We start from the raw sequence: 14545 nt of genomic DNA on the forward strand, positions 1-14545 counted from the left end.
GGACACGCCCTGTGTTTTGCAAGTCTTGGTAGCTATCATGTGCACAGTGTATATCTACCGTGTGCTACACGCACACAAGACTAGCTTCGAGGTTTGGGGAAGCTTGGAGCTAGGCAAGCTGATTGGCGAGCTGAGTTAGGGATAGACTAACGGGCGGGCACCCAAGTATGGAACGGGTGGGCACCCAAGTGTGGACGCTCGATGACCGGCCAAGAGCCTATAAAAGGGTGGCCAAGGTTAGTCATTAGTTCATATAGAGTCTCGCGTGTCTTTGTGAGAGCTCTATGGTCAGGAGCCTGGATAGAGTGCAGACGTGCACCTGCTTTATGCAGCCGAGGCCGGCAGCAGTTTTGAGGCCCACGAGGGTAGCTTCATGGCGGTATGGGACCTCACGAGGTAGAGATTGGTGGGTACGTTCATCTAGTTAGCTCAGCTCGTGGCTCGGTGGGGACAGCCAAGACTCGTGGGCTTGCCCCACGACTGTCAAGGTTGGGAGGTGAGTAAGGCCTGCATCCTCGGCCTGCATCCCCTGTACGTTTGTTTGGTTTGTTTGCAGGTTTCGAGTCTTGTGCCAAGAGCGTTCTACGAGGAGATTCTATGGGGTTTTGACAGTGGTATCAGAGCAAGCCTCGTGAACAAGCAAGTCGGTAGGTAGAGAAGATGAGGTCTAAGAAAAGGTATGAGTTCATGAAGATTGCTGTTTTTATGAGCATACTGCTGTTTTTTCAATTTCAGCATGTTGCTTTTGCATCGTAGGAACCCATGGTAAAGGTTTGGTCTTGTATGGGTTGTTTTCTTTGCAAAGAAGAAGGCTGGATGTGTTTTTAACTGTATAAACAGTTTAAGAGAGAGAGGAAGAAGAAAAAGCCAGCCGGCTGTTGTTTGTATGAGAGAGAGAGAAAGTAGCGCCGGTTCTTTGCTCTAAAGGCTGTATCGCTTATGTATGTGTGACACCTGAAGACTCCACAACCTATACGTGTGAGGACACCAGCCGTAAGACATAAGCGGACTGGTACACACAGGCTGGCGCATGTGGGCAGGCGGGCAGGCGAGTGGTTATTTGTATTCGCAGGCTTGCGCACGTGGACTGTATGCGCAGCCAAGCGCAACCAACTACCTGTACTCACAAGCGGCCAAGTACACACGCGCAGGCGGCAACTTATGCAGACATACATAAGCCAAGCGACCATGTGGCATGAAGACGGCGCAAAAAATAGCAGAAAGCAATCGACGGGGGTTTTTTTTTTGCTTTTGTTTTTTTTTTTAAATCACCTTTGCTTTCGTTTTTTTTCTATGCGCCTAATTTTTTTTTTTTAACCCACACTTCAGTGAAAGGTGTTTTAAAAATCTAAGTTTTGCTTTCTAAGTGTTTTTTTTTAAGAAAAGCAGAATATATATATATATATATATATATATATATAATTTTTTACTCCGAAAAAAAAAAAACACAAGCAAAAGCAAAAGCTAAGTAAGCTTTTGGGGAAGCCTATAAATTTCCCTTAAGCGGGCGTCTTGCCACACATCTCTCAAGCTCTCAAGCTCTCTAGTACACTTATTTGTGCAAGATCAAACTTTTCTCTCCTCTTGCCCTCTTCAAGATGTCCATCCAAGAATCCGAGTTGGAGCCCATTACCGAACGTAAAGACTTGCCGGCTATGGAAGCCACAGATGGCGATCTTTTCGATGATTTTGTTTCAAAATCAGATTTCCAAGAGTTTAAAGTTACTCTCAAAGCTTCTTCCTCGGAACGTCAAGCATAAATCGCCGCGAGATGCAGGCTTTACAGAATACCATCTCTTTGTTAACCACTACCCTATCTACTCTTTCGGGTATGGATACTTTAGCATCTGCTTTAGGCTCCAATATTACTCCGGAACAGTTTGGGGGCGGGCAAAAGCAGCGTACCAAAGAGATAGTGGACACTTGGCTACATAAGTGGCAAGTCCATTTTCAGTTTCATCCATATGACGATGGCAAAAAGATCCAATCAGCAGCAGGTTTCCTCTCAGGCAAAGCTTTGCTTTGGTGGAAAGAACTCAATCCTAAACCAACGACTTGGCCACACTTCGAAGAAGTCTTCAAGAAAGAATTCCTCAAAAAAAGATGATGACTATGATATTGTTGCCCAGTTTGCTACTTTGACCATGACCTCGCAGAACCTCACTTATGAGGTCTATCTCCAAAAATTTAGAGACTTGCAGATGAAAGCTACGAAGATGGATTCCACAACTCTTTTGGGTTTCTTCGTAGCCAATTTACCCGACTCATACCGTTTACAGGTTAAAAACAACAAATGCAAAACTTTGGACGAGGCCATTCATTCCGCTCGTATCTATGATGATACAATGGTCTCTTCCAATTCTAAACCCGTGACCGAGCAGGGGAACAAGCACAAAAGGAAGTTCTCTGCATCGATGGCTAGCACAACAGAAGGAAAGTCTTCGCTGGTGTCGAAGAATTCAACTTCGACACCAGCGAAGAAAAAACGTCTCCTTAAGGCTTTGAAGCTCAAGGAGGAGGGACGTTACTTCATCTGCGAAGAAAATGGAGATATGCGTAACAAGTGCCCGAAGCAAAAGGGTGCAAAGACCAACGCAGGACCCAAGCCAAAGGCAGCTAACCAATTGTCTTTGAGAGGTACGTCAGTTACTGTACTTTCTCGCCCTAGTACATGTTCTGATTGTATGTTCAACTCTAAAGTTTTTGGCTTGCATGATCTTCTCCGAGTTTATGGAGAAGAGAATGGCCATAGAATCCACATTCTTCTAGACCCTGGCAGCTCACACAACTTTGTTAATTACATCGAAAGGTAGAGACGCTACCAATCCGGATTCAGGACTACAAAGATACTCAGGAATGCTATATTATGCACCTAGAGCATGTACACTTGTTATTAGGGATTGAGTGGTTTAAGACTCTTCAAGTCCAGATAGATTGGTCTAGTCATATTTTTTCTTTTGAACATAGGAACACCTAGTATAGTATCTTAGATAGTTGTATACATCTCTCTTAGTAGGGACCTCTTGTAAATACAGTTAATTTTGGTAATATAATGGATTCTTCTTTATATACTGCTTTCGATTGTGTCTTGATTCCACTTTCTTCATTTCTCATACCTTATATGGATGTCAATAAATTAAGTGTGTTTGAAAGCAAAGAATTAAAGAAAATACTTTATTCACTTCAAGATGTATTTCCTAAGGAACTGCCATCGGGCTTACCATCCGAAAGGGCAGTAGATAGCGCATCTGCGACACTATTCATGGACCCTTTTCTGTAATGAATCTCAAAATCAAAATCTTGCATTAATTCAGGGCATCGAGCTTTTTTTTCTCTCAAATCATCAGCATCACACACATACTTGATTGACTGATGATCAGTCAAGACCACAAACTTGGAGCCATATAAATAATGTCTCCAAACCTTGAGAGCGTGAATCACAGCATAAAGCTCTTTCTCAACAAGGGTTGGCCAACGAAATTGAGTGTCATCTAGCTTTTTACTTTCAAAAGCAACAGGTCTACTGTCCTGAAATAGAGCACCCCCGATTGCATAGTCACTGGCATCAGTTTCAAGAACATAAGGTCGACTAGGATCGGGTAATGCTAAGATAGGTGCTTCCTTGACTTTATCTTTCAAAAGTCTGAAGGCCATATCCAGATCGTTATTCCAAGTGATAGGCTGATTCGACTTATGTCCACAACCTTTCAACAAGTCGGTCATCAGTAGTGTGAGCTGAGAGTACTCCCGCACAGATTTTCGAAGAAAAACAACAAAACCGAGAAAAGAATGAAGTTGTTTCACTGTTCGCGGTATAGGCCAGGCCAGAACCTTCTGAACTCGGTCATAGTCAATGCTCAATCCATCTCTAGTGATCTTGTGTCCCAAGTAAATGATGTTCGTCATAAAAAACTCACATTTACTTAATTTAGCATATAGTCGATTTTGTCTTAAAATAGTTAAGACAATCGTGAGGTGTCTAACGTGATCCTCAAGAGTATGACTATATATCAAAATATCATCCAAGAACACAACCACAAATTTTTTCAAATGTACATGAAAAATCGTTCATCACATTTACTGGAAAGTGACTGGAGCATTGGTTAACCTAAAAGGTAATACGAGAAATTCGTAATGGCCATACGTAGTCCGAAAGGCAGTTTTTTCGACACGCCTTTCTTCATGAATACGTATCTGGTGATAGCTAGTACGTAAATCTATCTTCGTGAAATATTTCGCTCCTGCTAACCGGTCAATCAGGTCATTTGATCTAGGGAGAGGATAACGGTTCTTAATTGTCATCTTGTTTAATCTCTTGTAATCTATACACATTCTCCAGGTGTTGTCCTTCTTTCTCCTAAGAAACACAGGTGCATCCCAAGGTGATTTACTTGGACGGATCTGGCCCATCCTCAAATAATCTTCGAGTTGTTTGGCCAACTCATCTTCCTCAACTTGGCTCATCTTGTAAGGTGGAATACTAACAGGGTGAGCATCAGGGATCAGGTCAATACATAGTCGAATTAGAGAGGTGAATGCTTTGTCGTTCACCAAGATTTCTACTGACTTATTTCAGTCATTGAGAGGGCTTTGCAGGACTGATAGTTATTTTGGTCCATTTTGGCAGAAGATCCAGGACGGGAGGTCATTGATTGACCAAGACTCAATGACTGAGCAGCCTACCATTCAGACTGCACGAGGCCAGTGGATGATTCGGAATGGTTTACTATTCCGTAATGATAAAATTTGTGTACCACAGATCTCGGACATTAGGTCCAAGATTCATGAGGAGTGTCACGATGCCCCTTCTGCTAGACATACTGGGGTACACAGGACATTATCGCTAGTGAAACACACTTTTTATTGGCCAAATATGAAAGGGTATGTAGAAGATTCTGTTCTCAAGTGTCGAGTTTGTCAAGCAAATAAAGCTGAACGCTTTAGACAGGCTGGATTGTTGCATCCTTTGCAAATCCCAGGTAAAAAATGAAAAAGTATTTCCATGGATTTTATTACCGGATTGCCAAGAACACATCAAGGCCACGATTCTATTTGGGTTGTGGTAGATCGCTTGACAAAAATGGCTAGATTTTTACCGACCCGGAAGACCATTACAGCTACGCAATTAGCAAGGCAGTTTATCGAGCAATTTTTAGACTGTACGGGTTACCGCATGACATAGTCAGTGATAGGGACTCTAAGTTTACAACAAGTGATTTTTGGAAACTTGTTTTTAAGAAGTTGGAAACAACTTTGAATTTGAGTTCCTCAAATTATCCTCAATCTGATGGCCAAATTGAAAGAGTGAATCAGATTTTGGAGGATATGCTTCGAGCATATGTATCCGAAAGGCACGAGTTCATGGGAGGATTATCTTTCTATTTCGTGAAAGTATATTACGTAATACACTTATCATGGAATACAAGATCAAGTGGAAGGATCGTGTTGAGGACGCTACATGGGAGACATTGACTACTCTTCAGAGAGAATACCCTGGCTTTTTAGTGAGCTCAAGAGTGAGCTCTTAGAGTAAGGGGAGTATGTCATGTGCACAGTGTGTATCTACCGTGTGCTACACGCACACAAGACTAGCTTCGAGGTTTGGGGAAGCTTGGAACTAGGTAGGTTGATTGGCGAGCTGAGTTAGAGATAGACTAACGAGCGGGCACCCAAGTATGGACGGATGGGCGCCCAAGTGTGGACGCTTCGATGATCGGCCAAGAGCCTATAAAAGGGTGGCCAAGGTTAGTCATATAGAGTCTCGCGTGTCTTTGTGAGAGTTCTATGGTCAGGAGCCTATAAAAGGGTGGCCAAGGTTAGTTCATATAGAGTCTCGCGTGTCTTTGTGAGAGTTCTATGGTCAGGAGCCTGGATCTAGTGCAGACGTGCACCTGCTTTATGCAGCCGAGGCCGGCAGTAGTCTTGAGGCCCGCGAGGGTAGCTTCGTGGCGGTATGGGACGTCACGAGGTAGAGATTGGTCGGTACGTTCATCTAATTAGCTCAGCTCGTGGCTCGATGGGGACAGCCAAGACTTATGGGCTTGCCCACGGCTGTCAAGGTCGGGAGGTGAGTCAGGCGTGCACCCCCTTCACGTTTGTTTGGTTTGTTTGCAAGTTTCGAGTCTTGTACCAGGAGCGTTCTACAAGGAGATCCTATGGGGATTTGACAATAGCATTTCATGAGAAGGCTTGCAATTTTCTTTTTTTACAGGGTGCTTGCCGCCAATGCATATGATCCGTCAGTGGTTGACTTCCCTTTTGCAGATGTGGTAGATGAAATTTTTGATGGACCCAAGGGGTTTTTTGAAATTATGTTTAAAACGCTTGAAGCTCGGCAGTTGGTGCTTCAGAAAGTGCCATTGTTTTTTGAGGGCCAGTTGGTGCATGCTTTCCCATGGAGACCCTTGGTTGAGTTTCAAGAAATTCTTAAGCAAGAATGTCCCATTTGGGTGGAGGTGGAGAATTTTCCTACATTGGCCTCTGTTGCATGAGGCAATGCAATCTTTGGGAAAAGTCTTGGTTCCGTCCCATTCTAGGTCCAACAATCGGAATAGATTATGTATGTTATGGCACATCCCCGTTCTCCATGGTTGCGCCTTAAGTCACCAGGAATGAGATGTATGCATTTCAAGCTCCATTGGGGAGCGTTTTCGGGACACTGTTTTCAATGTGGTCAATTGGGACATTTCATGGCTGAGTGCAAGCTCAATGACAAAGATCAGGGGGTGCCTGTTGAGGTGGAGTCTTAGGTGGGCAAGGAGGCTTCTTACATGGTTGTGGAGAACATTGGCAATACTTCTGATGTACAACATGTTGATGTACACCGGGTTGAGGATAGAGGAAAACAAGTAGTTCAAGAGGAGGCTCCTTGGAAAGATGTGGTTAGTCGTAAAGGCAAAAAGATGGATGAGTCATCCGGCCAAGGGGAAATCCGGAATTTGCATAATCCTCCTATTACTTGGGCTACTTCACGTCAGGGTGGTGCTCATTCTCGGGACCGTCAGCCTTCTATCCAGGGACGTGGATCTCTTCCTATGCAATATAATTTGTGCCCTCGATCTACCGCCGCCTTCTCCTCTGGCTTTTGATAGACAAGGCCGTGTTGTCACCCCTTGGGATAGAAGATATACGAGTGAAAGAGGTAAACAATGGAATCAGCCCTCTTCATCCAGTCAACTATCCTCTGGGGTTTGCAGTTTTGGGTGACTATATGGGTGATGTATGTGCGGCGTTTGCTGCTAATGAAAGGCAGGGCAAGCCACAGCCTCGCTCTCATTGACTTTGTTTCTTGTCCTTATGAAGCTGGTTCATTGGAATGTGCACGGGATTTCCTCCCGTAAGAAGCAGTATGTCTTGTGGCAAACATTGTTGTCTGAACAATGGGATGTTCTTTGTGCAGTTGAGCACAAACAACATAGTCAGGCAGGTGGTGGCTTTATACATAGAGGTTTTCATGTTTTCTTCAATGGACACCCTTCCACCCAACCAGGGGTGATGATGATTGTCAATGATCGTTTTCAGCCCTCTGTTGTGTATCAAGATGTACATGGTAGATTTATGGTTGTGGAGATCACTTATGAAGAAGAACTTCTTTCGTTGGTTGGTGTGTATGCTCCCCATATAGTAGGGGCTCATTGTTCTCTTTGACAGGATCTGCAACAATGTTTGAGGCTAGGAAAACCTAGTTTCCTCATGGGGGATTTCAATATCTACTCTTCTGCTGATCAAGTTGAATCGCCTCACTCTAGAGTCTATAATGGATAATCCGAAAAGGCGGGTTTGGGACTCTTTTATGTCTCTAGTCCTTAACCAAGACATTTGGTCCTAGCTGCATCCTTATGATTCTGGCTTTACTTTTCAATCTCACCAATATCTTGTTAAGTTGGATAGAATGTATGCTATGCATGATGATTTATTTTTGCCTGAGATTTTGAAAGTACCTATGGAGAGACAGCATGTTCTTTCGGATCATTTCCCAATGGTCTTGGACATAATGCATCAGCATGTGGATGTTTATAAAACTTTGCTTGGGAGGCTACCTTTGTGCTTCAATCACAACTTTCTTGATCATGAGGTCTTTCATAGATACATGATGCAAATTATTGATAATTTTCAGCTATGTTTTATACGACAGGGAATGTCAGCCTAGGATTGCTTTTTGTGTAATGTTCAACTCCTTGCTCATCAATATGGTATTCGTCCGGCCTCGAAAAGGAGGCAAGAGCTGACACTGCTGCAATCTTTACTGGGGCCTTGCAATCTCAGGCGGCTATTTCACCAGGGAATGATAGAGTGGATACTATTGTTACTCGGCTCTCTCGTAGAGTTGTTGCATGTCAGGAGACAAGTTATACGAGGGCTAAGTTATCTACCCGGTTGGAGGCCCTTAAGGATAATAATTGTCAAACACATAAATTTTATGCTTAGTTGCATCCCTCTTATGCTAGAGAGAATATTGTGAGGCTTGAAAATTCATTGGGAGAGATGATTTCATAGCCTCATAGCGTCATTAATTTGTGTGTTCAGTTTTACCAGGAGCTTTTGGGCACTCCTGAGGTGCTATCTAATGATGTTCATCAAGCACGCGCTAGTATTCTAGCACTGGTGCAACATCAAGTATCTTTGGACTCGGCCAACATTTTAGATGCTAATATTACAGAGCAGGACTTTGTGCTTGCTCATTTGCCCAAAGACAAGAGCAGCCCAAGTTGGGATGGCATTACTAATGAACTGTTTTCCAAGTATGCGGATCAATTGAAGGGTCCATTGACATCCATTTGTCAGGAGATCTGGCAATCTGGAGCTATGCGTGATTCTCGAAAAGTGGGGATTATTCGGTTATTGCCAAAGGTGCCTTCTCCCTTTGCTTTAAAACATTGGAGGCCTATCTCTCTGATGGGTTGTATGTATTAGGTTATCTCTAAAGTCTTGGCAAACAGATTGCACAAGTTTCTGTCAAGCTTGAAACACCCTGCTCAGTATGCGTTTATAAAGGGGTGCAATATCTTGCATAATATCCTTAATGTTCAAATAGGCATTGATTATGCAAGGAAAATAGAGGAGGAGATGGTGATGTTGGATTTGGAGAAAGCCTTTGATCATGTCAGTTGGTCTTTCCTTGCTGAATGGATGCATTCGATAGGTTTTGGGCCATGTATGTCTCATTTGATCTACACTCTCTGTTGTGGATCTCAATCTCGGATTATGATGAATGGTGGAGTTATGTCCCTAGTGTCCCTTACTCGCTCTCTGCGGCGGCAAGGATGTCCGTTGAGCCCTTTGCTTTACTTTGCTTACTCAGTTGGCTCAGGAGGGGGAGGTGGTTGGGCTAACTTTGCCTTCGGGTTACCAATTGGTGGGTCAAGCACTGGCTGATGATTCATTTATGTTTCTTAAAGCCAACAAAGCCAATGTTGAGAGGGAAATGGCAGCTTGGTCTTTGTTTGCGAAAGCTTATGGGTTGTATATAAATACCTAGAGGTCAGCCCTTCTTAGTTGCACAGAGAGAGATTTACAGGAGCTTGGTTGGTAGGGTCATGTTGTGTTACGTGGGACCATTGTATGTCACTTGGGTTATCCTATCGGGGTGTATGTCACCAACAAACAACTTTTAGAATGGATTTCAGGCCGTATTGGGAATAAGTTTGTGTACTGGAAGTCTCAGGCATGGCCGTTTCACAGCCGGTTGAAAGTGGCACAGGTCATTATGCTAGCTATGCTTTCTTATTTCTTGCCCTTACTTCCTTGGTCTTGAAAGGCTTTGACAGCTCTCACCCAGCCGCTTTGATTCATGTTGTGGAAAAAGAAAGGCAATAATCCAAGGTTGACTTGGGTTTCGTGGAAGCATATTACCACCCTGAAGAGATTGGGAGGTGCAGCTATGTTGGATGTATGGGTGCACCTTCTTGTTCGTAGTACTTCAGGCTATGTGTGTTGATTCTCAGCCATGGATAGACATGGTTGTTGCATTTTTGGAGGATGTGAGAATTGTGCATGGGAAGACCTAGATTGTTGCATCTTGGTGGGATGTTCTAAATGCTTCACAATTTGTGCGTGTATCTGCTTCTCCTCTATTGGATCATTTGGTTAAATCATGGCAGGAGGTGTTACGGTTCACTTCTTGGAGACCTCCAGATTCTCGTTGAGATGAGAACTCCTTGCTTGCCGAGGTGCTGCACCTCTCGTGCGATTACTTGGCCAGAGAAGAATAATTGTAGAGGGCAATTCAACTGTATGGCGAGATTGGGTGTTGTGGTACTTTGTTTCCCGGGCAGCTGCGAATGTTATCATTCTACTGTGCTCGTCATAGATTTCATGTGCCCCGAGGTTACAGGTGTATTTGGTTGCAGTTTTTGTAGCAACAAGTGCAGTCTCCGGGGCACCTTCCTAGGATGGATTCTTCTCATGCATGGGATGATTGGGTGTTGGGTCGCAAGACCAAGGTGTTGAAGGCTTCCGCTAATGTTGTATATCATCTTTTGGTCCAAGAGAAGAGATGGCTTGCAACAAAAGCTAAGAAAGTATGGAATGTTAAGAAAACGGCCTCTTGGTGGAAGCGTGTCCTATTCTGTGGTTGGCACTCCGAGCTTCCTTATCAGGGTAAAGTGTTTATTTGGTGAGTCACGGTTGGGGGCCTACCTTTGGTCACTGTCCTTCAACGTCGGAGACTTTCGAATGGCAACTGTTTCTTCTACCAGACTTGTCCAGAATCTAGTCGGCACAGGTTTATTTCTTGCCCAGTGGCTCGCCAAATATGGGACTTCATCACTTTAGTGTGGCAAATGGTGACTGGACACACTTTGTCACCCAAGCAGTGGGTATTTGGACATGATCAGCCGGGGGAAACAACCAGCAACATGAGGTCTTCTTTGTTTTCTTTCGATGGTTGGGTCTTTGGCATAATTGGCTCATGCGAAATGCTTTCATCTTTGATTCACAATCAAGGGTGAAAGGTCATGTCCAGCGTGTTTGTGGTCTATTGCTTTGGCAAGTTTCTTCTTTGATCAATGCACATGTTATCATCAAGGCGCAAGCTAACCCTGGTTACATGCTCTTCGTACGGTAGGCATGCCTCATGTGGCCTTTTAGTGTGTGCAGTTTGACGGCCTCTATGTACATGTTTGTATAGCTGGTCATGCGACCTTTGCTTTGTATTACATTTTCGTAATCTAATCAACCATTACGGAAAAAAAAAAAAAGGGGGAGAGAATGAAGCTCTTAGAGAGGGAGAAGTACACAACTCAATGATGTGACTATTGACGTATTTCTTCAATGAAGTACATGCACCTTTATAGGTTACAAAGGTTGCCTCAGTGACATCACTCCGTGTGTCAAGCACACACAAAATATCTAGATATTATTATAATAAGTGGTGACTCACGTTTCCTGCTAGAGATGGGAGATATGTAGCAGTATTGCGGTGTGGCATATTTGGAGAGTTCGCTATAGCGAGACTATCGAGGTCACCCTCACCCTGTCAGCAAGAGTCCATCCAGAGCATCTTTCTTGATATCATTCATACCCTCCCTGTGGACTGGGGGAAGCTTCAAGGTGGCTCTGACCGCATGCAGAAGCGCGACAAGGCCTTCCTGAGGATTTGGCGTCACGGTCCTTTTCTCACTAACAGTGGTGACGAGCCCCTTGGCATTATAGACCACATGTGTGGTTGTGCCCCCCCCCCATTGTATGAGGTAGCCTTCTCCTCATAGAGCGGCCAGCTGGGGGAGAAGAGCATCCTTCCCCCTTTCTTCAGTTTTCTTGATTCTCGCTCCTGTCTATGGAGCTGAGTTTGTACTTAGCCATTATGAATAGAAGGATCTTTCTTGGGGAAAAAAAGAGTTTCACACATGCCAAGTGAAGATAGAGGAGGCCTGGGTCTATAATTATGAAGTAGAGCTGAAAAAACGTACTTTTCACCTGTAACTTTTAAAAGAGAAGTTAACAATTTTAATGTATGCTTTTTACGAAAGTGCGCTCTCTGTTGTATGGACAGAGCTGCCGTATGGCAGTATGACCTGTACGACCAGCCTTGCTGTGTACCCTGTTCAGCCCAACACATCAGTTATACAACCATCACTCGTGCTTGTACAGCCTGCTCTGTAAGGCTCCCGTCCATCCAAACTCACACGAGTCAGCCTTGGCGTCCCATACCACCAAGACCTACCCTAAGGGGCCATTGGTAGACCCCCTGCATCCTGGCAGAAGTGATATCACTCATGGCAGACCATTTGTTCCTCATCCCACACAATAATACAATAACTCACTCATCACATAACCCCCACGTATATAGCCTACCAATAAAAGCTATACATGTAGATCAAGGAGCAATGCTTAATTCTTTGAAGGCCAGTAATTTTTGTCGCAAGAAAAGTTGCTTGGATGCTGTAGAAATTGCCCTTGGTAGACAATGCAAGATCATTCTCATCAAAAAGTCTGGAATGAGCACCTGAGCTGCCACAAGTGAGTTGCCCCATGCTGCCGTTCTTCACCAAATTGGATTACCTTTCACCATTTATTGCTGGCCCATCATATTTAGTTTATTATTCTTACTGTTCTGTAATCATCTACTAGCAAACCATTAAGTCCTTTTTTGTTTGGTTGTGTCCCTCCCCTTGCATCTCCCCCAAAATGTCTCTGAATTTTGTTTTCCACTATGGTGTTCTTATCCAATTATGTAAACGATTTTGATATCATGCCACAGCATCACAATTTCTAATAGCATGGGACAGCATCGCGTGGGTTTCCCTCTAGTAATGATACCATCAATTGAACAGATAGATGCATAGGCACATTGATGGTCTGGATGTTATCTACTAAATGATAAACCTTGCAGCTATTTCATTTAGGTATGTTGACTGTCTAATCTTTGAATGTAGATATGTTGCTCCGGAATACGCCATGACAGGTCACTTACTGGTAAAAAGTGATGTGTATAGCTATGGGGTCGTGCTGCTTGAACTCCTCTCTGGAAGAAAACCAGTGGATATGTCTCAGCCCTCGGGTCAAGAGAATCTTGTTACATGGGTGAGTTGCCCTACTGTAAATCTTTTTTCATTCCTTTTGCTATGTGAAAAGATTTCTCTCATGTTTTTCAGGTTCCAATATGTGCAGGCACGACCCATACTAAGAGATAAGGAAAGACTTGGGGAGCTTGCAGATCCCAGGCTTTTAAACAAGTACCCAAGGGAAGACTTTGCTCAAGTAGCAGCTATAGCAGCTGCATGTGTGGCTCCAGAAGCTGGCCATAGACCAACCATGGGAGAGGTGGTCCAGTCTTTGAAAATGTTGCAGCGGCAGTTGGAATATACCATGACAAGTGGGGAAAGAACTGCTTCAACTGATGACATCTTGCCCTGTGCGATGCCAAGTAGATCCTTTGTCGCCAGCATTCAGAACGCTCAGCAGACCTCTGCAGCATTTGAGTCAGATGGCTCGTCTTCGGTTTTCTCGTCTGGACCTTTCTCCGGACTTGCTCTCGACACTGACACGTTCTCAAGATCTGCTGTCTTCTCAGAAGACCTTCACGAGGGGCGGTAGAAAAAGCATTTTCACCATTTTACCCCATTACAATGTTATCATAGATGGTGCGGTGAGTTGTATTTACCATTCTAGAGCCTTCAAGCAGCTCTGTGTGTGCTTTTTTGATGTCTGTTCAGTTCGCTATTGATCGAATGCTTTCATTTGATATTATTCTTTGTGTGAGAATAAAATCCATCTTTGTGGAGAAATTTCAATAGCTGGTTCCTTTCTCCACCTTCAGCTGCCAGGCACATTAAGGGGCTTTAAGAGCTCACTCCCTGCCCGTGCAAGGGGGGGGGGGGGGGGGGGGGGGGGCGGGTCATGGCGCCCGTTTTACTTGTATGTGGAATTATGTCTGGCCACCCCATCAGATGGGCAGAAGGTGATGTGCAAAGGCCATCTGCTTGTGCACATTTTTGAATTGGAATATTATCATTAGATGGTCTCATTGTGACAAAAGGCTCTTTAATGAGCTGTTAGAAAGTACAAGTAGACCCATTTGTACTAATATGTCAATACTTATGTAAGGTAAAAGTGTTGCATATGTTTGTTACTATAACATGACATTCAAAAGGACCATTTCCTTGTGATGAAGATCATCTTTTTTCGTCTTTTGATTTCCGCATCTTCTCCTTGTCATCAAGTATACACGCACATAACAAGCGAAAAAAACTTGGTTAATGAAAGCAATTAGCATGACATTCAAAAGGAGCATATCTTTTGATCTGTCAACATAGTTCTCCACATCTTCTCCTTGTCTCATCAACTAGAACATGCACATAACTAACAAGTGAAAAACTTGGTTGATGAAAGCAATTAGCATGACTTCAACTTATAAAAGATTTAAAAGCGGCCCAATTGGCGCTAGCTTGAATGGTAGCACTCATGCCCCCAAAATTGGGTTTACATGAGAGTGTACAAGTAGACCTATTTGTACCAATATGTCAATTCTATTTAAGGTGAAAGTGTTGCCACATGTTTGTTACTACAACATGACATTCCAAAGGAGCATATCCTTATATGAAGA

The 14545-nt window shown here is 43.7% G+C and overlaps 1 protein-coding gene across 2 annotated transcripts in view; it reads left to right on the top strand.

Moving 5' to 3' along the window:
* Positions 1-14133, top strand: part of LOC147615488 (Protein kinase superfamily protein) — a 105768-nt gene extending 91635 nt beyond the window's left edge. For both annotated transcript variants that reach the window (XM_086779579.1, XM_086779580.1), the window contains 2 exons: positions 12876-13023; positions 13111-14133. In XM_086779579.1, the coding sequence (XP_086635705.1) occupies positions 12876-13023; positions 13111-13536 (574 nt within the window). In that variant the 3' untranslated portion in view covers positions 13537-14133. The remainder of the gene's footprint in view (positions 1-12875; positions 13024-13110) is intronic.
* The last annotated feature ends 412 nt before the right edge of the window (positions 14134-14545 follow it).

The sequence above is a fragment of the Cibotium barometz genome, chromosome 40 (assembly GCF_041138505.1).
Source record: "Cibotium barometz isolate CiBa-2024 chromosome 40, ASM4113850v1, whole genome shotgun sequence".
NCBI lineage: Eukaryota > Viridiplantae > Streptophyta > Polypodiopsida > Cyatheales > Cibotiaceae > Cibotium > Cibotium barometz.